Genomic DNA, 22,425 nt, shown 5'->3' with positions numbered 1-22,425 from the left:
GATCCTTGTCGTGTGTTTATACCAACCTGCTGATGCTAAGAGGCTCCTAAATTCCCACAAGGGAAGCGGCCAGGAGGGCATCTGAGTGGACCCTCATGGGGCACCCCTTTCCCCATTTCTGTGTGTCCTCTGTCTTGGTGTCGTATGTCTGGCCACCGATATTGTACCAGGCAGCTGGGGAAAAGCTTTTTCTCTACCATCGGTAGAGACCTCCTGCCCCCTGGAACGGTGGCTCTAGTCTGGTGTCTAGGATAGTCGCCCAAAAATTGTCTGTACAGTTTCAAAACCATTGAGTGCTGTTATGGATTAGATTGTAAACCTCACCCCCTTATTGACTGGAAGTTCTGGCACCATAGAGACTGCTGGCAAGTGGACTGTCACCGTCCCCGGCCAAATGTCTGGCTGTCCCCCACTGTAAATAGGTGGTGGATCCAAAAAAGCCACCCTGCTGACTTGCTGGCACACCTGTTCTGCCACCCAAACACTTTCCCCAGCCAACTCAGGCCTTCTGAGTCATACGTAAGGTGAGCTTTCGCTCTTCTAAACTCCTTCCAAGCCCTTCCCCGTGAACTCTGGTTCCCAGTGGACCCGGAATCTAATACCAAATACACCCCCAGACCCTGTCCCCTGCCACGTACCACTGAAATCCCTTGTTCTCGACAGGTACAGAGACTCCAGAACCTGGCCCTTATGGCTCTCCTCTCTCCCCTCACCGAGAGGGCCAAATTCGAACTCGAGGCTTTCAACGAGTGGAGACACCAGAAGTACCTGGGTTACAGATGCAGAGGAAGACAGGTGTCGGCCCGGTATTTCATCTGAATCTTCCACGTGGCAAACAGCTTTAGCCCTGACTTTTTTTGTTCTCTTTCTGGCTTATAGGTTCTCTCAACCATCCCCTCCTGGCCAAGAATATTTCTGCCCGTGTTGGGTATAATTTTCTCTTGTAAGCCAAGATGGGAAATGCACCTTCCCGTTCCCATCCTCAGCCACCTACTCCTTTACAATGTATGCTTAAAAACTTTTCCCTGGATTTTGCGGGTGATCATGGAGTTTGCCTCTCCAAGGGCTGACTCCACACCCTGTGTAAACTGGAATGGCCAAGTTTTAATGTGGAGTGGCCGGACATGGGGTCACTGGACCCTGAAGTCATCGGGCTGTTTGGAGGGTAGTTACAGAAAATCCAGGCCACCCCAACCAGTTCCCGTATATTGATCAGTGGCTACACTGGGTTCTTAACCCATTGCTGTGGCTCTGATCCTGCAGGGCTCAAGATCCTGCTTCTAAAATACTCCTTAACTGCACCACTTGGTCACCCCCCTCTTCAGCTTCAGCCCCTCCAGTTCTGCCTCCATCTGAGGAGGACAAAGTTTTTCCCCTCCTTCCCCCACCTTACGACCCGCCAGCCCCGACAGGGTCTCCTACTATTCCTTCTTCTGTTCCCCCTGCCGCGTCATCACCTGTGGATTCCAGACTCCTACCATGACATGGAGAGTAGGCTACCCTTACCCCCTAAGGGAGGCACTGCTTTCAGCTGGTGGTGAGCAATCAACCCCATTTTTAGTTTATGTCCCATTTTCCACCTCTGACTTGTATAATTGGAAAGCTCAGAACCCACCATTTTCTGAAAAAACCCAGGCTCTGACCGCTCTGGTGGAATCCATACTTCAGACTCATCGTCCTCACTGGGACAACTGACAGCAAATCCTTCTCACCCTTTTTACTGTGGAGGAGAGGGACCATATCTGCAGAGAAGCGTGAAAGCATTTCCTGTCCTCCACTGGTCAGCCTGAAGAGGAGGCCAGAGACTGGTTGGAGGAAGTCTTCCCTACCAGCAGACCAAACTGGGAACCCAATTCCTCAGTGGGGAGGCATGCTTTGGACAACTTTCACTGCAATCTACTCATGGGCATTAAGGTAGCTACACAGAAACCCATGAATTTATCCAAAACCATGGAAGTGATCCGGGGAGCTGATGAGACTCCTGGGGTGTTCTTGGAACGTCTCCAGAAGGCCTATCGCATTTATACCCCATTTTATTTGGTTGTTCCTGAAAATAGCTGCACTTTAAATTTGGCTTTTGTGGCTCAGACAGCCCCAGACATCCAGAAGAAATTACAAAAGTTAGAAGGATTTAGTGGCATGAACATCACACAACTTTTAGAAATAGCCCAGAAGGTGTTTGATGATAGAGAAAATGCTGCTGACAAAGCTTTCAAGAGACAGGCAAAAATTTTGGTGGCTGCTCTCCAGGAGACATGGGGGAGACCCCCTTTCCAACAAATCAACAAGAAAGACAAGGGCCATCGTCAGTTGGGGGCCTGAACCCCACTACAGCGAGATCAGTGTGCCTACCGTAAACAAACAGGGCACTGGAAAAATGAATGTCCCCAAAGATGAGAAACCGAGAATAAAAAGAAACTCCTGGCCATGGAGGAGCTAGAAGATTGATGGGGTCAGGGCTCATTTTCGCTTGGGCCCCAGGAGCCCATGGTCACTGCCACAACAGGGGGTCATCCTGTAAAATTTTTAATTGATACTGGAGCAGAACACTCACTATTAAAAATACCTTTGGGCCAGGTCACCAATATAAAAGTGGTAGTTCAAGGACCCACAGGAACTATTTGCAAACACCCAGTCATGCAAACCCGAGAAGTAAACTTAGGCCACAAAAAAGTAACTCATTCATTTCTTTTTGATAGTCCTGGAGTGCCCATATCCCCTGATGGGAAGAGACCTACTCCATAAACTGCAAGCCTCCATCTCTTTCGCAACTCAAGGAACACACCTAACCTGAGAGAACCGGGACTCATCAACCACCCACCTCTTGCTAACAACCCCCTTGTCGGAGGAATATCTCCTGGTTCTAAGCTCCCCAACCATGGCCTCGGAAAACAACTCCCTTATGTTGGAATTGCAGGCCCAGTTTCCCCATGTTTGGGCAGAACCACGAGGACTGGCAAAACAGCATCCTCCCATAACTGTAGAACTATTGGCCATGGTTCCATCTGTACAAGTAAAACAGTACCCCATGAGCCAAAAGGCCAGGGAAGGCATGAGTCCCCACATACAGTGACTACTGCAGGCAAATATTTTAAGACTGTGCAAATCAGCCTGGAATACTCCATTCCTGCCAGTAAAAAAGCCTGGCACCAATGACTATTAGCCAGTCTAGGATTTATGGGAGGTCAACAAGCAGACAATTACTGTCCATCCGACTGTTTCAAACCTGTACACCCTCTTCAGCCTACTCCCAACAAACCATACAGTATACACTGTCTTGGACTTAAAGGATGCTTTCTTTGCCATCCATCTGGCCCCTAAAAGCCAGCCAGTCTTTGCTTTTGAACGGACAGATCCAAACTCGGAGACACTACCCAGGTAACTTGGACCTGATTAGCTCAGGGGTTCAAAAATTCTCCCACCCTTTTTGGAGATGCTCTCCAGCAGGACCTAATGCATTTTCAGGCCAGGCATCCACACTGCACCTTGCTCCAGTATGTAGATGACCTACTGCGGGCCATGGAAAAGGCCTACAACATGCAAAAGGCTTGTTATGCCTCCTCCAAGGACTTGGATACCGAGTCTCAGCAAAAAGAAAAAAAAAAGGCCCAAATCTGCCTCCAAAAGGTGTCTTATTTAGGATATGACCTCACCCAGGGAAAGCAAGCGCTTTCCAATGCTCGGAAACTGGCTATCTGTCATGCAGATCCCAACCCCCACCACAAAAAAACAGGTGCGGGAATTCCTGGGGGCTGCAGGATACTGCTGTCTCTGGATTCTGGGGTTCGCAGAAATCGCCAAGCCCCTCTCCACCACAACCAGTCGGAGTGGGGCATTGGTCTGGAATGAAACAGAGAAACAGGCCTTTCAGAACCTAAAAAAGGCTCTCACTGAAGCACCGGCTTTGGCAATCCAAGACGTGTCAAAACCTTTCCACCCGTTTGTCCATGAAAACAAGGGCATGGCCAAGGGGGTCCTCACCAAGACCCTGGGACCATGGCAACGGCCAGTTGCCTACCTATCAAAAAGATTGGACCAAGTGGCCTCAGGTTGGCCAAGCTGCCTGCGGGCAGTGGCAACTACTGCAAGCTTGGTCTGGGAAGCCGATAAGTTAACCCTGGGCCAAGAATTGGCCCTTATGACACCCCATGCAGTGAAAATCCTACTCAGAAGTGCCTCAGAAAAATGGATGTCAAACTCACAGATCCTACAGTACCAGAGCCTGCTACTGGACCAGCCCAGGCTAACTTTCCATCCTGTGTGGTGCCAAAATCCAGCAACCTTGCTCCTGGACCTGGACCTCTCTGCTCCCATCCATGACTGCCAGGAAACACTGGAGGTCACAGAAACTGGCAGGCTGGACTTGCAGGATACCCCTCTAAAGCAAGTGGATGCCACTTTGTTCACCAATGGAAGCAGCTTCATCAACCAGGGGGTGTGCAAGGCTGGTGCAGCTGTCACAACCGAGACTGATATTATTTGGGCTCAAACACTACCAGTTGGCACCTCTGCACAGAAGGCTAAACTGATAGCCCTCACCCAGGCCCTTCACTGGGCAAAAGACAAGCGGGTAAACATCTACACTGAGAGCCGGTATGCCTTTGCTATGGTGCATGCACATGGGGCCATATACCAGGAAAGGGGACTACTTACTTCCGGCAGGAAAAACGATCAAAAACAAAGAAATTCCAGTCCTGCTCGAGACTGTGTGGCTTCCCCATCAGGTCACTGTGATCCATTACAAAGGACAGCAGGGACACAAAACGAACATCGCCCGGGGAAATCAGAAAGCAGACTCTACAGCCCGAAAAGCAGCCACACTCCCTGTCACCCCACAGCCTATGTTGCGAGTCATATCCCACCTGCAGCCAGACCTGCCTGATTGTCTGACATATTCTCCAGAGGAAGAAAGACGAGCATCAGATCTTTAGGCCAACAAAAACCAAAATGGATGGTGGATCCTCCCAGACTCAAGAATCTTCCTGCCTGAGCCTCTGGGGGGGCCCTAGTGGGCCAACTTCATTCTACCATGCACCTAGGAGGAACCAAGTTGGCACAACTTCTATGGGACCATTTCAAAATCCCCCACCTCCAGGACTTAACTGCACAGGCAGCTAACAGCGCATGGCCTGTGCACAAGTACACGCCAGGCAAGGTCCAAAACCGGGGATGCAGCCCAGGAAAGAGGCGGAAAGTAAACTTTACAGAAATAAAACCACACCAGGCTGGATATAAGTATCTCCTGGTAATGGTAGATACTTTTTCTGGGTGGACTGAGGCGTTTGCCACTCAAAATGAAACTGCCTCCACAGTAATAAAAATTTTATTAAATGCAATCATTCCCTGGCACAGGCTTCCAACTGCCATTGGGTCAGGTAACAGTCCGGCCTTTGCCACGTCCATCACTCAGGCAGTCAGTAGCGCATTAAATGTCAGATGGAAACTACATTGTGCCTACAGGCCCCAGAGCTCTGGACAGGTTGAACGCATGAACCGAACTTTAAAGGACACCCTTACAAAACTCATTCTAGAGACCGGTGGAAGTTGGACAAACCACCTTCCCCTCACGCTCCTTAGAACCAGATGCTCCCCTTATAAAATTATGTGTGGCCAAGCACACCCTAATTTACCAAAGCGAAGGGATGTCCATTTGGCAGAAATCTCTCAAGCCAACCTGTGATAGTACTTACAGTGTCTCCAACAGGTATGAGACTTTACCCAGCCGCTCGTTTGAGAAGCACATCCAACCCCTGCTCCTAACCCACCATCTGACCATCCCTTCCACCCAGGAGACCTCATATATGTCAAAAAGTTCCAGAAGGAAGGACTTACCCCTTCGTGGAAGGGACCTTACACTGTGATCCTGACAACCCCCACCATCTTAAAGGTTGACGGTATTGCAGCCTGGACCCACTGCTCCCCAGCAAAGCCCGCCACCAAGACTCAACAAGCAACACGGGTCCCCGAGCCAGGACCCACTCCTTTAGGCCTGCGCTTAAAAAGAGTAATCCCCGAGTAACCCTCACTCTTTGTTTTTTCTTCTCCCTCTTTGCTACTCCTGTCACCACGTGCCAACCCTGGGCCCCCGAAGGACACAGCTATTCCTTCCTCATCACTGCTTTCCAAACAGGACAAGTGGTTGGTAGTACTACTTGGAAGGGGACGCTGTCCCTGGCAGAGTTAATCCTCCAGGTTGACCTGTGTGCCCTATTCTCAGAGGCTAGCCCTCGTGTCAGCGCTCCATGGTGGGGGTCGACTCAGGGTGCCTTTCCCGGAATGTGAAAGATCTGTCAACGCAGAAAAGGAACTTCAGTCAATTAACTTTTACCTGTGTTCAGGAAACCCCTCAGATGTAAACTGCCAGCAAGTAGCTGAAGACCAGCAAAATCTTCAACCCTCTCGTTTGCCCATGCTGCCCGTCCTAACACGTGTTCAATGAAATCCTGTAACCTCCTGAACCTAACTATCCACAATCCCTCTGCCTTCTACCGGACCACGGGAATGACCTGGGGACTCAAGACTACATGTAACCGGACGAGATCCGGGAACTTTGTAATCCAAAAGAAAGTTCTTACATACTGGAGACCGCCAAACCCGATTGGGCCCATAGCGGACTTAGGAGACCCTGTGTTCCAGCCCCATCTCCAGTTAGAAGATTTCAACCAGCCTGCCCCAGCGGTCTCCGGGCTCAGGCCTAAGCCTCATTTGGCCCCGAGCTTGATAAACATCCTTAGGGACATGCATATGCTTCTAAATACCACCCGGCCTGAGTTGGCCCAGGACTGTTGGTTATGCCTAAAGGCAAAACCTCCGTACCATATAGGAGTGGGAGCAGAGAGATTTATCTCACTTAAGTCCCCTCCCTGCAATAAGCCTTCCCACTCACTCACTCTGGATGATATTGCGGAAAATGCTTCCTGCCTAATCAGTTCTAAATATAACTCGTCTGCCTCTCTGTTTTAAACCACATGGAATAAATCTTTACTCACTGTTGTGAATTCTTCATGGTCCTACAGAGCTCCTAATGGCACTTGGTGGGCCTGCACCTCCGGTCTTGCCCGCTGCATAAACGAAACAGCTCCAGAAGCAAGGCCTAAACCGCGCGTCTTAGTCCATGTACTTCCCCAAGTATACGCGTACAGCGGACCGGAAGGACGACCCCTCCTCGCCCGGCCCGGACTGTACTCCAGGTTCAGCCGCGCGGCCCCAGTGCTGGTGCCCCTCTTGGGAGGGCTTAGCCTGGCAGGCTCCACCGCCCTGGGAACTGCAGCTCTAATTCGAGGAGAAACGGGACTATTGTCAATCTCCCAACAGATTGAGTCTGATCTAGAGGAAATTCAGTCTGCCATAGACATGTTAGATGCCCAATTAGACTTTCTGGCTAAGGTGGTCCTTCAAAACCGCCGGGACTTAAATTTATGACCCAAGGGGGACTCTGTACTGCCTTAGGGGAAAGCTGTTGTTTCTATGCCAACAAGTCCAGAAAGTCAGGGAAAACATACAAACGCCGCCAAGAGCGAGAAAATAACACTCCCTGGTATCAGGGATTGTTTAATTGAAAGCCTGGGCTCTCCACCCTAATCACCGGGCTGGCAGGCCCCCTACTCCTCCTTCTTTTAGGTCTAACTTTTGGACCATGTACACTAAATTGGCTCCTAAAATTCATCAAACAGCGTATAGCCTCTGTCAGCCTCAAGTATCTCGGAACCCACTATGACCCCTTGAATCCCACCAAGAAATCCATGATTTGATTCTGCCAAAACGCCAGTGGGGAATGAAATACCCTTACTCGGCTGTGGTGAATACATTTTAAACAATCCTGCCAACTCCATTTTACCCACCCTGAGCTATGCAAGGCATTCTGTTCTGAGAACTGTGTCGTCCGAGATGCCTGGCATCCTTGTAACCAATTTTCTGAGAAATAGGGGCCACTGGCTCATACGTCCTGTACCTACAGCTGTGTAACTGCCTACCCCACATCCTGAGTGAAAAACAACTTCAAATAGAATTTTGTTGTTAGGCACGCCCCCAGCCTACTCCTTCTGCTTCTGTAATAATCTGCTTACTGCCCCCAACCCTAAACTGATATAAAAATGTTGACCGCCCTTTGTTCTGGGCCGAGAGGTTTGAGCTCTAGCTGACTCTCGGATGCTGGCATAAAAGTGGACTCTCAACAAACTCAGAGCCTGGCACTTCTGTTTAAACTCACTTGGGTATAGCACACTCATGTGAAACGCATCCATAACTAACAGCAATAAATGACCCTCTCCCCTGCTGCTTTCTCAAGCTCTTCCGTTGCCCTCACCATCAATGTACCCCGAACAGTGGTGCCCAGCTCTCACCAGCACCCCAAACCCTGCATACAATGGCTGGAATCTGCCTCCTCCACCCAGGAGGGCACCAGGACACCCTTCATCCTGAAATCCTATTCCAACCTCTTCTCTGCTCTCACACCCTGGGCCTCAGTCTCATCCACAGGCCCTGTGCCCCTCCCCATCCCCATTCTCAGAGCTCCCAGCCTCTCCCCAGGACTGCTCCTACTCAGCAGTGGTCATTGTTCATCGTTCTCTGACCTGACGTCCTCCTCTGCCTGAGTTCTGTCAAAGGAGGAACCATTCCCCACATCACCCACTTCGAGACTTCCCCTCCCACCTAAAAATCTCATTATACTCCTACGTTTTGTAATAGGCTGCAAGAGAATCAGTATCTTGGGTTCCTCCTACCTGCTCTTTGACATCGGCAAAGCACCAACAGTTAGTAATTCTTTCTCAGAAATACGCTTCACATCTTCAACTTCTTTATATATCAATAGTCACCTCCCCATTTCAGGCCTCTCTCACTATAATAGCTTTGTAATTACTCCCTTTACATCTGGTTTTTCCATACTCCAGTCCAATATGTGAAAATGTCTCAGTATTACTTGTAAAATAGACTGTAGCATCTCGCTATCTTCTTCAAGTGTGTTTGTACTTTTTTCCATTCTCGATCATGATCTAAACTTGATTTTTTTATCTTCCTCACACATTCTATATTACACATATGGCAGATTAAACTATTCTTCAAAATTATGCACGCCCCTATATTAGTGTGCAGGCATCACGTTCCCTACTTCCTCCCCGTGATTTGTGCCCAGCCATGTGAATGGCTTTAGCCAAAGGGACATTAGCAGATGTGATTGAACCAGGGCCTTGTATTTGTCCCACTGCTAAGGTCCATCAAAAGACCATCCCTGCTGGGCGCAGGAGCACACAACTGTAATCCAAGCACTCTGGGAGGCTGAAGTGGGCTGATCTCTTGAGGTCAGGAGTTCAAGACCAGCCTGGCCAACATGGTGAAACCCTATCTCTACTAAAAATACAAAAATTAGCCAGGCATGGTGGTGGGCACCTGTAATCCCAGCTACTCAGGAGGCTGAGGAAGGAGAATCACTTGAACCCGGGAGGCAAAAGTTGCAGTGAGCCAAGATCCCACCACTGCACTCCAGTCTGGGTGACAGAGTAAGACTCTGTCTCAGAAAACAGACATCCCAGAAAACTTCCACCTGTTCTCACATGGCCCAGACCTGAGTCCAACCTACAGAGGTGACCAAGTGCAGCCACACTCACAGCATGAAGCAGGGACCCGCAGCTGAAGCCAGTCTGAGGCCGTGGACACCCACGCTGACCTGCAGGCACATGAGAAAGATGGCATGGTTTCATGGCACTGAGATGTGTGCTTGTCCCTTAAGCAATAATAGCAGACAGTCCTCTATTTTCCATTCCACTTGGACATGCTATCACTGTCCATCATCAGCTGCGTGTCAGGCAGCACTCCTCCAGCTGTGCACAGCCTCAAGCCTAAGTCTTTTCAAGGAAACCTGCATCAGGATCTGAGTATGCTCAAGGACCCACACAGGAGCACGAGAGCTTTGCCACAGAGGGAAGAGCGGAGAGGCAGCACCCTCGCCTATCTTCAGGTTTCTAACTACACTGTGTCCCTTCCTTTTCATGTTCAGGATTCAGGTACTTCCTGTGATCCTCCTAGAGAAAAGTAACACCTTCCTCCCTCGTCTGAACCTAAAAATCTTTGCTTACCATGCTCTTCTTATTACAATGGTTAGAGTCTGGACAGTACGTAGTGTGCGTGTATGCGTGTGCGTGTGCGCGTGCACATGCATGTACGCACATGTATCTGAGTCTTATCCTCCAACTTATTTTAGAAATTCTTGAACAGCAATTTGGTCATACTGATATTTATCAGAATGCCTCACACAGTGCTTTGAAGCCAGGAGATGTAGAAATATATCTATGAATTCAAAAAGTTTGAAAAAGTGAATGACTGAAGGGAAATAAGAAAGAATGAAGGAGTGAATATACGAATGAATATTCATGAGTGAATATGAATACTCATTCATATTCATGAATGGGTGAATGAACAGTCACGAGCTCAGTGCCCAAAGTGCTACAGAGGAAGCCAGCAGAACGAGGAAGAAAGGACATAGAATTAAAAGTCAAATGGACTCAAGTGCTACATAATTTATTAGCTGTATGATTTTTGGCAAATGATTCTTTCTCCCCCAGCTTTCTGCCATGGACAATGATATATTAACTTTGAAGGCTGTTTTGAAGATTTACGGAAATGTAAAGAGCTCAGATCCCGATCCACAGTGACACGTCGTTGGTAGTATTGTCACCATTATTTATGAGTTTTAGAAAACTAAAGAGGATGGGTCCCTAATCTTGTACATGAGTAAGGCCTCAGAATTCTATTTAGCTGCTCACTTATGCAATTCTGTTTGGAAAATATACAGAGAAGGCAGATTGAGCAGAAGCTATCAATGTGACAATCTCTCTGGCAGCATTCCAGCTTTCTATGAACTAAAAATTGATACCACAAAATGGTCCTACATCGCCATATCCCAGATGCCACGGAACACATGAAGAACCTGACTGAGTTTTCAGGGACAGCTGAAATCTGACAAATTTTGATGAAATCTAAAAGCATCCTGTCCTTTCAAACCCAGATTTTCCTAATGCTCAGGGGAGAGCTACAAAGGGGAAAAGAAAGTCCTCGAACAGATTTCAGTAGTTACAGTGGTACTTACAGGACACATTTCCCACAGCCTCCATCCTCGTTTCTGAGATCATTAATTGCTTAATCTTTGACTCCAGCAGAAAATCCTGTTGGTCCCAGAAGCAGTGCCTTTGACAGATGGTGTACTCACTCACCACTCTGGTTCTGTTCAAAGCCACATTCCATGGACAATACATTGGACACAGTCCAGTTGTACAGCCACACAAAAGCCCCAAATACTATTCAGTTCTCCTAGTACACATACACACACACACACACACACACACACACACACACACACACACACACACAAAGCCTCAGATTTGGAATTAAGAGATTTTCGGTGAGAAGACATCAGAGTGCTCCAATATGGTATCAAGCCACCTCAGGGCAGAAACAATGTCTTATTTATCTTTGTTTCTCCAAGAAATAAAATATTACCTTCAAAGAGAAAGCACTTAATACAGTTCTTTCTCTTTTTATAACAATATATTAATCCACCAAGTAAGGCAGTAACAAATTGTTTAGTGTGGACCAACCAAGTAGGTATCCCTGTACCTGGGCTTGGTCTTACACTGTCAAGCATAGTTGTTGACCCATGGAGGACTGAGGGATCAGTATGCTGGGCTCAGTCTACAGGATCTTTGATATGGAAATATACCAGTATTAAGAAAACATCCATGGCAGTTTTTTTGCCAAATAATGATCAACGCTTATCCAGTTGGACATTATCCAATAATACACTAAAAATGAATGTATTTTTCTTTTTCTGAAAAGAAGTTCATTCAATGGCACATAGTTAAGACCTGAATATGTCAGATTCTTCCAGATCAGAGATACACAGATCATCTCTAAAATGATTAATGATGAAGTTCTAAAATTGTTAAGAATACCACATTATTCATAAATTGTTGTTTTCATATTACTTGTGACTGCTGTCGTTCATTTCAATTCCACTTTACAGAAGACAAAGGGGAGCCACAGAGAAGTTCATGATGGGTTCACCCACACCCAACTCCTGAGTGTGAAGCCAGGATAGGAACCCAGGCCGTCGACGCCTCTGCTGGTCTTCTTTGAGTCTGCTGAGAGGAAGTGGAGACTTGGATGAGGCAGACAGAGTAGAACAAGTCTACAGGGGCCCATGGTGAAGAGCAGGGTTTGGATGTTGCAACAGAACCACCCCAGGTACAAAGGAGTAATTAGGAGAAGAGCCAGATAGCTGAAATGTTGAAAACATGAGAAGACGGGATCTGGGACTGGGCCGTACAGGAGGTAGCAAAGTAAAGATTAGTCTAGTGTGATTGAAAAAAGGAAAAAAAATCGAAGTAAGAACAAGTGGGTTATAGAGGAATCAGTAAGAGGATGGAAAGTAAAAAGAAGAGGGTACAGGTGAACACTTAACACGCCTCGCAGACTCTGAATGCTGGTGCTGGCTCCTGGTAAAGTCTGTACCTCTGGAGATCCCGTCGCCCCAGGGAAGACAGTGCTTATCACATTGTACTGTAGTTTCTTTGTGTGTGTTGCTCTCTGTTACCAGACAACACCATCTTTAAGAAAAAATACTGCAACTATGTCTGTAGTACCTACTGTAATGAACTGTTCATAAAACACACTCCCCTGTGTTTGTGGAATGACTCAACGATCCTGTAAAGCACATACTTAGAAGTGAGGAAACATTTCAGATTGGTTTAGTAATTTACCCAAGTCAATTAAGACATATAATTGGGAAATGAAAGAGCCAGGCCTGCAGCCTCAGTTTTCTGGCTCGGAGCCCAGTGCTCTATTTCAAACATCCCACGTTGGATTGTCCACCTCTCTGTGCTCATGATATAACCAGGGTCTCACTCTGTTGCCCAGGCTGGAGTGCGGTGGCATGATCAAGGCTCGCTGCAGCCTTGAACTCCCAGACTCGAGTGATCCTCTCACGGCAGCCTCCTGAGTTGTGGAGACTACAGGGCACATGCCACTACACCTGGCTAAACTTTTAGTTGGTTTGTGGAGACGGGATCTCACTTATGCTGCCCAGGCTGGTCTCAAATTACTGGGCATAAATGATCCTCCTGCCTTGGCCTCCCAAAGCACTGGGATTCCAGACCTGAGCCACTGCACCTGGCTTTAAGCAGATGTTGCTGAAAGCCCATCACAGTTTTTAATAATGTATTTTCTATGCCAAGGAAAGACAAAATGGCAATCATTTAATAAGGTAGGCTGGGTGCAGTGGCTCACTTCTGTAATCCCAGCACTTTGGGAGGCCAAGGCAGGTGGATCACTCGAGGTCAGGAATTCCAGACCAGTCTGGCCAATGTAGTAAAACCTGTGTCTACTAAAAATACGCACACACACAAAACTAGCCGAACTTGGCGGCGTAAGCCTGTAATCCCAGCTACTTGGGAGGCTGAGGCAGGAGAATTGCTTGAACCCAGGATGTACATGCTGCAGTAAACCAAGATCGTGCCACTGCACTCCAGCCTGGACAACAGAGCGAGACTCTGCCTGAAAAAAAAAAAAGAAAAGAAAAAAAGAAATTATTTAAAGATGTTTTTTAACGTAATGTTTAAGAGCTATTTTGTTTGGTCACTGCTAATAATGCAATGTGTTTGAAGACAAGATGAGTTTAGGGATGTTCATGGTGAGTCAGAATAATCAAAAAAGGAATTGTTTTTTCTCTTGAACTCCAGCTCCCCTCCATAGTTTTCAATGAACACTAAATGCCAATTTATATTAATTGGATGAGAACAGAAACTATCCCTTCAAACTTATCCTTCATTTAAAAAAAGGGGAACTTCCAAAAGATGAATACTTTGTGATTTAGCCTTTGAATTTCTTTCACATTTCTCATGACTGGTTTTTCATTATAGTCAAAAATATTATGTGGCATAAAGATACTGAAAGGCCCTTCTCTGGTTCCCAAAGGCAGAGCAATACAATTACTGTGAAAGGTCCATCAGCCCCACACTAATTGGCCCGTGTAGGTCTGGGCCTTATCACCTCCATGTCCCTCCCGCCATAGGCCTGGGACCTCTCTGCTGCTCATGAGGACCCTACACCAGAGGGGCCCCATAGGAGACGGGAGGACATAGCTCAGGAGTCATTCGATTTGGCTACATGCTGGCCACTGCAGTCAGTGATTTACTTGTGAAGAGCAGAGGACGGTGCTCTTTGAACAAGAGAAGTCTGGGATTTCATTTCTCTGTGCTCTCGCTTTTCTAAGTACAAAGGATATTGAACCATCAAAGCCATGCCCATTAAAGCCACCTTAAAATTGTGTTTTACATTGTCAACATTGTAAGAAATGCCTCAAGTATCACTTCTTTAAGTATTATTTTATTACTAGTTGTGACAAATATTATAAACAATTTAAAATATATACATTTTATTTGACAGAATTAAATTAAGATTTTAAAAGCCATGTAATATGCTGTGTAGAATTACTGGGGTCAGGGTTTGAGAGCTTAATAATACATCCTCTTGGTAAAGCTGTCACAGAAACTCGGGCATGTTGGGGAGGCCAGCACTACCCAACAGAACCACATGCGAGTTTACACCATGGTTCCTAAATTCCAATGGTAGAGATCAACACTCAAAAATCATGGCTGTGCACAGTGGCTCATGCCTATAATCCCAACACTTTGAAAGGCCAAGGCAGGTGGATGTACCTGAGGTCAGGAGTTTGAGACCAGCCTGACCAACACAGTGAAACCCACTCTCTACTAAAAATACAAAAATTAGCCAGGCGTGGTGGCACATGCCTGTAATCCCAGCTATTAGGGTGGCTGAGGCAGAAGAATGGCTTGAACCCAGGAAGTGGAGGTTGCAGAAAGCCAAGACTGCACCCATTGCACTCCATCCTGGGCAATAAGAGCAAAACTCCATCTCAAAAAAAAAAAAAAAAATTACAGATCTAACCATATTAATGATGTCCATCCATTGTAGTTATTGTTTTTATTGGTGCTTATCTATAGCGAATTGGAACATCTGAGAATGGGTCCCTGAACTGTGGCAGAGACGCAAGTGTCTTTGGCAGTTTCCTTGCCGTCTTGTATGCTTTAAACACTTTTTGCTCTAGACCTGTAATAATTCATTTTGACAAATAAAAATGGTATTTAAAGATGACTATCTGGATGGTTAGAGATACTCATTACTACTGGATTCATAAAGGTTTGTCAGCTTTTTCAGTGACAAGAAGTATGTTTTGTTTGTTTTTTAAAGATAAAATACATCATGAGTTCAATCTGGTATTTCCCATTCAAATTGAGCAGTAGAAGGGTTGTAAATAATCTCCTCTGTCTTCAGTCTTAATCTTCTCTTGTTCAGAATTGTGAAAATCATGATTAGATGTCACATAATTACTCATTATTTTAGCCTACATTATATACACAATGTGAATAAAACCATTAAATTGATTACTAATCATAGTTTAAGTTTTTCTGCTTGAAGTTCTTTTTGTCTTGGGATGTACTTCACTAACAATGTATAGTCAAATTGCTGTATTCTAAAGTCACTTGGAATAATGTGGCTATGATTACAACTAAAGATACTTGCATTCATTTGTTTGACTTTATTTTTGATTCTTAGAAATTTCTATTTAAAATTTTTAATTGTTTTGTAATTATGGAAAATATTTTCAAGTTACTAAAGTCAAACTTTAGAAACATAAAAGTGTCAAAGATTTCTCATTTCTACTTTTGTCTATTTAATATATTCACTATCCCAACCCTAATCTCTTTTGTTTTTAGATTTCTGCTTTACCTCTTTAACAGAAGCTGGTGTGGGTGCATGTGTATGTGTGTGTATTTAAGCACCTTTCTTAGATGAATGATAGCATGTTATATACTTTTTTCACTGAAATTCTTTCCTAATTCACCCTACAATTAATTCTACAGTAGTATATAGACATTTCCTTATTTTTTTCACAAGCTCATGTGTGGATAAATCACAGTTTACTCAACCAACACCCTATGCTGTATGACAAATGAGTTCCCACTGGCCAAGAATGGGAAAATAGAAATGCAAAAAAGAATAGATGCTAACAGATTATAACACCCTGAATAAAGAAAAAAATCCATGAGTATATGATGATATTTCAAAAGTATAGGTGTTAGGAGTAAGAGCCTGTTCTTTTATATAGAAGAACAACAGAATAAATATAGCAAGAACTGCCAGAATCAGACCATCATATTTTTGAAGGCGCTGATGTAATAATTAATTCACTCAAGGATCACCAGTAGAAGCTACAGCAAATGGATCAAAGATTGGTGGGAATCGGGATATTTGCAGTTTCAAGGTCTCTGCCCACAGATTCCCTAATAATTTTCTAAGAGGAGGGTTATTTCTGCAATGGGAGATTTGGCAGGCATCACTGTAATTAAGGACCACATGAGCACTGTCAGTTACAAAGGATTCAGTATTAATGACATAAAAGTTTAACCCAAATTTAGCAATGAGGAAACAATAAAACGAACCAAGTTTGCAGGATAATTCTGCAAACAACTGGCTCTTACTTTTCGAATGTTTGAAAATGCAACTAAGGTGTGTGTGACAACACCGTTCTATAACAAAGTAAAATAAAGATACATGACAACGGAATGTGATGTGTATATTTGATTACAATTTTGGGCAAAAGAATTAAAAAATTATCCAAAGTATACAGAGAGCCCTTAAAACTCATCAGTAAAGAAAGAAACCAATATTTTAAAAGGGCCAAAGGCCTTAACATATCTCACCAAAAAAAGATAAAGAGATGGCAAATAAGTATGCTCCACATCATATGTCCTCAGGGAGATGCCAATTAACATAACAAGATACCAAGACACACCTACTTCAGTAAACCCAGAACAAAGACAACAGCAAATACTGGGGAGGACGTGGAGTAACAGAACTCTCATTCATTGCTACTGGGAATGCAAGATGGTATAGTCACTCTGGAAGTCTGGTGGTTTCTTAAAAAACTAAACATACTATTTCCATACAATGCAGCCATACCTGGAGTATTTAGCCAAAGGAGTTGAAAACTAAAATTATGTCCACAAAAAAATCTGCACACAGATGTTTAGGGCAGCTCTATTCGTGATTGCCAAAATTGTATGCAACCAAGATGCTCTTCACTAGGTGAATGGATAAACTATCACACATACAGACAATGAAATATTATTGAGCACTAAAAAGAAATGAACTACCAAGCCAGGAAATGACATGAAGGAAGCCTAAATGCATATTACCAAGTGAAAGAAACCAATTTGAAAAGGCTACATATTGTTTGATTCCAATTTGAAAAGGCCGCATGTTGTATTATATGACATTCTGAAAATGACAAAACTAGGAAGACATTGAAAATATCAGTGGTGAGTCGGCTTGAGTACTCCCTATAACGAGGAGGTGTCCTCGGCTGTCCCACCCTCCCCTGCCGTCGCCGGGCTACGCCGCAGAGCTGGGACGCGCCTCCGCTGCCCTCGCCGCCTCCATCCCTGCGGCCGCCGCTCCCCCAGCCATCTGCAGACCATGACGAAGGACGAGAAGTCCCTCAACCAGTGCCTGGCCGAGTGGAAGCTCTTCATCTACAACCTGACCACCGGAGAGTTCCTGGGGCGCACGGCCAAGAGCTGGGGTTTGATCTTGCTCTTCTACCTAGTTTTTTATGGGTTCCTGGCTGCACTCTTCTCATTCACGACGTGGGTTATGCTTCATACTCTCAATGATGAGGTTCCAAAATATCGTGACCATATTTCTAGCCCAGGACTTACGGTTTTTCCAAAACCAGTGACTGCACTGGAATATACATTCAGTATGTCTGACCCAACTTCCTATGCAGGGTACATTGCAGACCTTAAGAAGTTTCTAAAACCATATACTTTAGAAGAACAGAAGAACCTCACAACCTGTCCTGATGGAGCACTTTTTGAACAGGAGGGTCCAGTTTATGTTGCATGTCAGTTTCCTCTTTTGCTACTTCAAGCATGCAGTGATATGAGTGATCCTGGTTTTGGCTATTCTAAAGGAAAACCTTGTATTCGTGTGAAAATGAACAGAATAATTGGATTAAAGCCTGAAGGAGTGCCATGGATAGATTGTGTTTTGAAGAATGAAGATCAAACAAATATAACAACTTATCCTTATGATGGAATTACAGACTTAAAATATTTCCCATATTATGGGACAAAACTGCATGTGGGGTACCTACAGCCATCAGTTGCTGTTCAGGTCACCTTGGCTCCCAACAGTGCTGAGAAAGAAGTAACAGCTGAGTACGAGATTGATGGATCACCTAAACTAAAAAGCCAGGATGATCGTGACAAGTTTTTGGGACAAGTTATGTTCAAAATCACAGCACATGCATAATATGAGTAGGATATCTCCACAGAGTAAATGCTGTGTTGTCTGTCTTCACTTTGTATCAGCTGGACCTGCCATTCTAGAGTTGAGACCACCTTGGAGAAAGGTGTGTGGTGTGTGTACATGACACTGGGTAACATCATAACATGCTTCCAGATCATAGTGTTCAGTGTCCTCTGAAGTAACTGCCTGTTGCCTCTGCTGCCCTTTGAACCAGTGTACAGTTGCCAGATAGATAGGGACCGGTGAATACCTGATTCCAAACATGTAGGATGGGGGTCTTGTCCTCTTTTTATGTGGTCTAATTGCCAAATGTCTAAAGCCTAATATGCTGTGCTGTGTAAATATTTTATGGATGTAATACTGGTCAACTATCATATTTTGATGTCAACAAAATTTTAGGGATAAAATGGTACCCGGCCAACATCAAGCAACTTCATAGCTGCAAGAAGTGCAGTGTGTGGAGGAGTTCCGTATGTGAGGAAGGAAAACAGAAAATAAAAGTGTATTTGAAAAATATACAAAAAAAAAAAAGAAAATATCAGTGGTTTCCAGGTACTGAGAGGTGAAGAAGGCATGAATAGAGACAGCACAGGGCGTTTTTAAGGCAGTGAAAATACTCTGTGTGATACTATGTTGATGAATAAATATCATTAGACATTTGTCCAAACCCACAGAGTACATACCAAGAGTGAACCCTGAGGTAAACTGTAGACGTAAGGTGATTACAATGTGTCAATTTAGGTTTATCTGTTATAAAAAATGTACCGCTCTGGTGGGGGCTGTGGATAATGGAGAGGGATGGGTGTGTAGGGGCAAGGAGTAGATGTGAAATCTCTATACCTACCTCTCTATGCTGTGAACCGAAAACTGCTATACAAAAATAAAGAAATAAATAAAAGCTTTAAAAAAAAGCTATAAAGGACAATTTGGGAACAATTAGGAGGATATTAGAATATGGACTGGATAAGAAATATCATTGTATTGATGTTGAATTACTTGAAATTTATATCAGACATTACTGTGGCTGTGTAGAAGAATGCCCTTTGCCTTTGTGGATACAGATGGAAGTGTTTAGGACTATCTTCAATTATGGTTAAGCTCTTGAGAGACGGAGGAAAGAAAGGAGGGGAAAGTGGGAGTGAGGGAGAGAAAGAAAGACAAAGCAAATGTGGCAAAGTGTTAACAGTTGAGGAATCTGGAGAAAGGTAATATAAGTATTTGTTATAAATAGATTTCTTTTTTTAATTTTTAAAGGTTTGAATCATCTAAAATATCTTCATTCTCAGTTACTAAATGGAAAGTACCCATTGAAAGTAAGAAATGTGGGCCAGGCGGGGTGGCTCACAGCTGTAATCTCAGCACTTTGGGAGGCTAAGGTGGGTGGATCATTTGAGGTCAGCAGTTCAAGACCAGCCTGGAGAACATGATGAAACACTGATTCCACTAAAAATGTAAAAAAATAGCTAGGGGTGCTGGCAGGCACCTGTAATCCCAGTTACTCCAGAGGCTGAGGCAGGAGAATTGCTTGAACCCGGGAGGTGGAGATAGCAGTAAGCCAAGACCGTACCACTGTACTCCAACCTGAGTGATAAGCGAGACTCCATCAAAAAAAAAGGAGGAAGGAAGGAAGGAAGGGAGGGAGGGAGGGAGGGAAGGAGGGAAGGAAGAAGGAAGGAAGAAGGAAGGAAGAAAGGAAGGAAGAAAGGAAGGAAGGAAATTTCTTAATCCTGAGTTCTAATTTGATGCACTGTGGTCTGCAAGACTGTTCATTATGATTTCTGTTCTTTTCCATTAGCTGAGAAATGTTTTAATACCAATTATGTGGTCCATTTTAGAACAAGTGCTATGTGGTACTGAGAAGAATGTATATTCTGTTGATTTAGGGTGGAGAGTTCTGTAGAAGTCTATGAGGTCCGCTTGGTCCAAAGCTGAGTTCAAGTCCTAGATAGCCTTGTTAATTTTCTGTCTCATTGATCTAACAAATATTGACAGTGCAGTGTTAAAGCCTCCCACTATTATTGTGTGGGAGTCTAAGTCTCTTTGTAGGTCTCTAAGAACTTGTTTTATGAATCTGGGTGTTGTTGTATTGGGTGCATATATATTTAGGATTATTAGCTTTTCTTGTTGCATTGATCCCTTTACCATTATGTAATGCTCGTCTTTGTCTTTTTTGATCTTTGTTAGTTTAAAGGCTGTTTTATCAGAAACTAGCATTGCAAACCCTGCTTTTTCTGTGTGTTCCATTTGCTTGGTAAATCTTCCCCCATCCATTTATTTTGAGCCTATGTGTGTCTTTGCACATGAGATGGGTCTCCTGAATACAGCACACCGTTGGGTCCTGACTCTTTATCTAATTTTCTAGTCTGTGTCTTTTAATTGGGACATTTAACCCATTTACATTTAAGGTTAATATTATTATGTGTGAATTTGATTCTGCCATCATGATGCTAGCTGGTAATTTTGCACATTAGTTGATGCAGTTTCTGGAAACTGAACAACTTGCTCCTGAATGACTACTGGGTAAATAATGAAATTAAGGCAGAAATAATAAAGTTATTTGAAACCAATGAGAACAAAGAGACAATGTGCCAGAATCTCTTTGACACAGATAAAGCAGTGTTAAGAGGGAAATTTATAGCACTAAATGCCCATGTAAGAAAGTGGGAAAGATCTAAAATCAACACTATAACATCACTATTAAAAGAATTAAAGAAGGCCGGGTATTGCAGATCATGACTGTAATCCCAGCACTTTGGGAAGCTGAAGTAGGTGGATCACAAGGTCAGGAGATCGAGACTATCCTGGCTAACACAGTGAAGCCCCATCTCTACTAAAAATATTTTTAAAATTCGCCAGCTAAATAAAAAGAAAGAAAGAAAGAAAAAGAAATTCGCCAGGTATGGTGGCACACACCTGTAGTTCCAGCTACTCAGGAGCCTGAGGCAGGAGAATCACTTGAAACTGGGAGGCACAGTTTGCAGTGAGCTGAAATCATGCCACTGCACTCCAGCCTGAGTGACAGAGTTAGACTCCATCTCGGAAGAAAAAAAAGTTGCCAGAGGTACAAAGAGTAGCTGGTGTCATTCCTTCTGAAACTATTTCAAACTATAGAAAAAGAGGGAATCCTTCCTATCTCATTTTAAAAGACCAGCATCATCCTGATTCCAAAATCTGGCAGAAACACAACAACAAAAAAAAGAAAACTTCAGGTCAATATTCCTGATGAACACTAATGTGAAAATCCTGAGTAAAATACTGGCGAACTGAATCCAGCAGCCCATCAAAAAGTTTACCCACCACAATTAAGTTGACTTCATCCCTGGGATGCAAGGCTGGTTCAACATACACAGATCAACAAACATAATGCATCACATTAACAGAACCAATGACAAAAAACACATGATTATCTCAATAATGTAGAAAAGGACTTTGATAAAATTCAACAACCCTTCATACTAAAAACTCTCAATAAACTAGGTATCGATGGAACATATCTCAAAATAATAAGAGCTATTTATGACAAACCCATAGCCAATATCATACTGCATGGGCAAAAGCTGGAAGCGTTCCCTTTGAAAACGGGCACAAGACAAGGATGCCCACTCTCACCACTCCTATTCAACATAGTATTGGAAGTTCTGGCCAAGGCAATAAGGCAAGCAAATTAAATAAAGGGTATTCAAATGGTAAGAGAGGAAGTCAAACTATCTCTGCAGATGACATGATTGTATATGAAGAAAACCCCACTGTCTCACCTCCAAAACTCCTTAAGCTGATAGAAAAATTCCATGCTCATAGACAGAAATAATCAATATCATGAAAATGGCCATACTGCCCAAAGCAATTCATAGATTCAATGCTATTCCCATCAAGCTACCACTGACTTTCTTTACAAATTAGAAAAATATACTTTAAATATCATATGAAACCAAAAAAGAGCTCATATAGCCAAGACAATCCTAAGAAAAAGAACAAAGCTGGAGGCATCACATTACCTGACTTCAAACTATAGTACAAGGCTATAGCAACCAAAACAGCATA

General features: G+C 44.2%; 2 protein-coding genes across 4 annotated transcripts in view; one reads left to right on the top strand and one right to left on the bottom strand.

Annotated features, from left to right (window-relative positions):
• The window catches only part of PRKN (parkin RBR E3 ubiquitin protein ligase), a 1,419,146-nt gene that overhangs the window by 946,941 nt on the left and 449,780 nt on the right, over positions 1–22,425 (bottom strand). The gene's annotated exons all lie outside the window — the stretch shown is intronic.
• LOC105717619 (sodium/potassium-transporting ATPase subunit beta-3-like) lies at positions 17,551–18,482 on the top strand. The gene has a single exon (XM_064360478.1). It carries the CDS (start codon positions 17,551–17,553, stop codon positions 18,385–18,387), a length of 837 nt encoding a protein of 278 aa, XP_064216548.1. The 3' UTR covers positions 18,388–18,482.

The sequence above is a fragment of the Aotus nancymaae genome, unplaced genomic scaffold, assembly GCF_030222135.1.
Source record: "Aotus nancymaae isolate 86718 unplaced genomic scaffold, 86718_ANA_hifiasm-v0.15.2.pri h1tg000040l, whole genome shotgun sequence".
In the NCBI taxonomy this organism is placed as follows: Eukaryota; Metazoa; Chordata; class Mammalia; order Primates; family Aotidae; genus Aotus; species Aotus nancymaae.
Note: the sequence above shows the minus strand (reverse complement) of the source record. Positions and strands in the feature narration are given on the sequence as shown.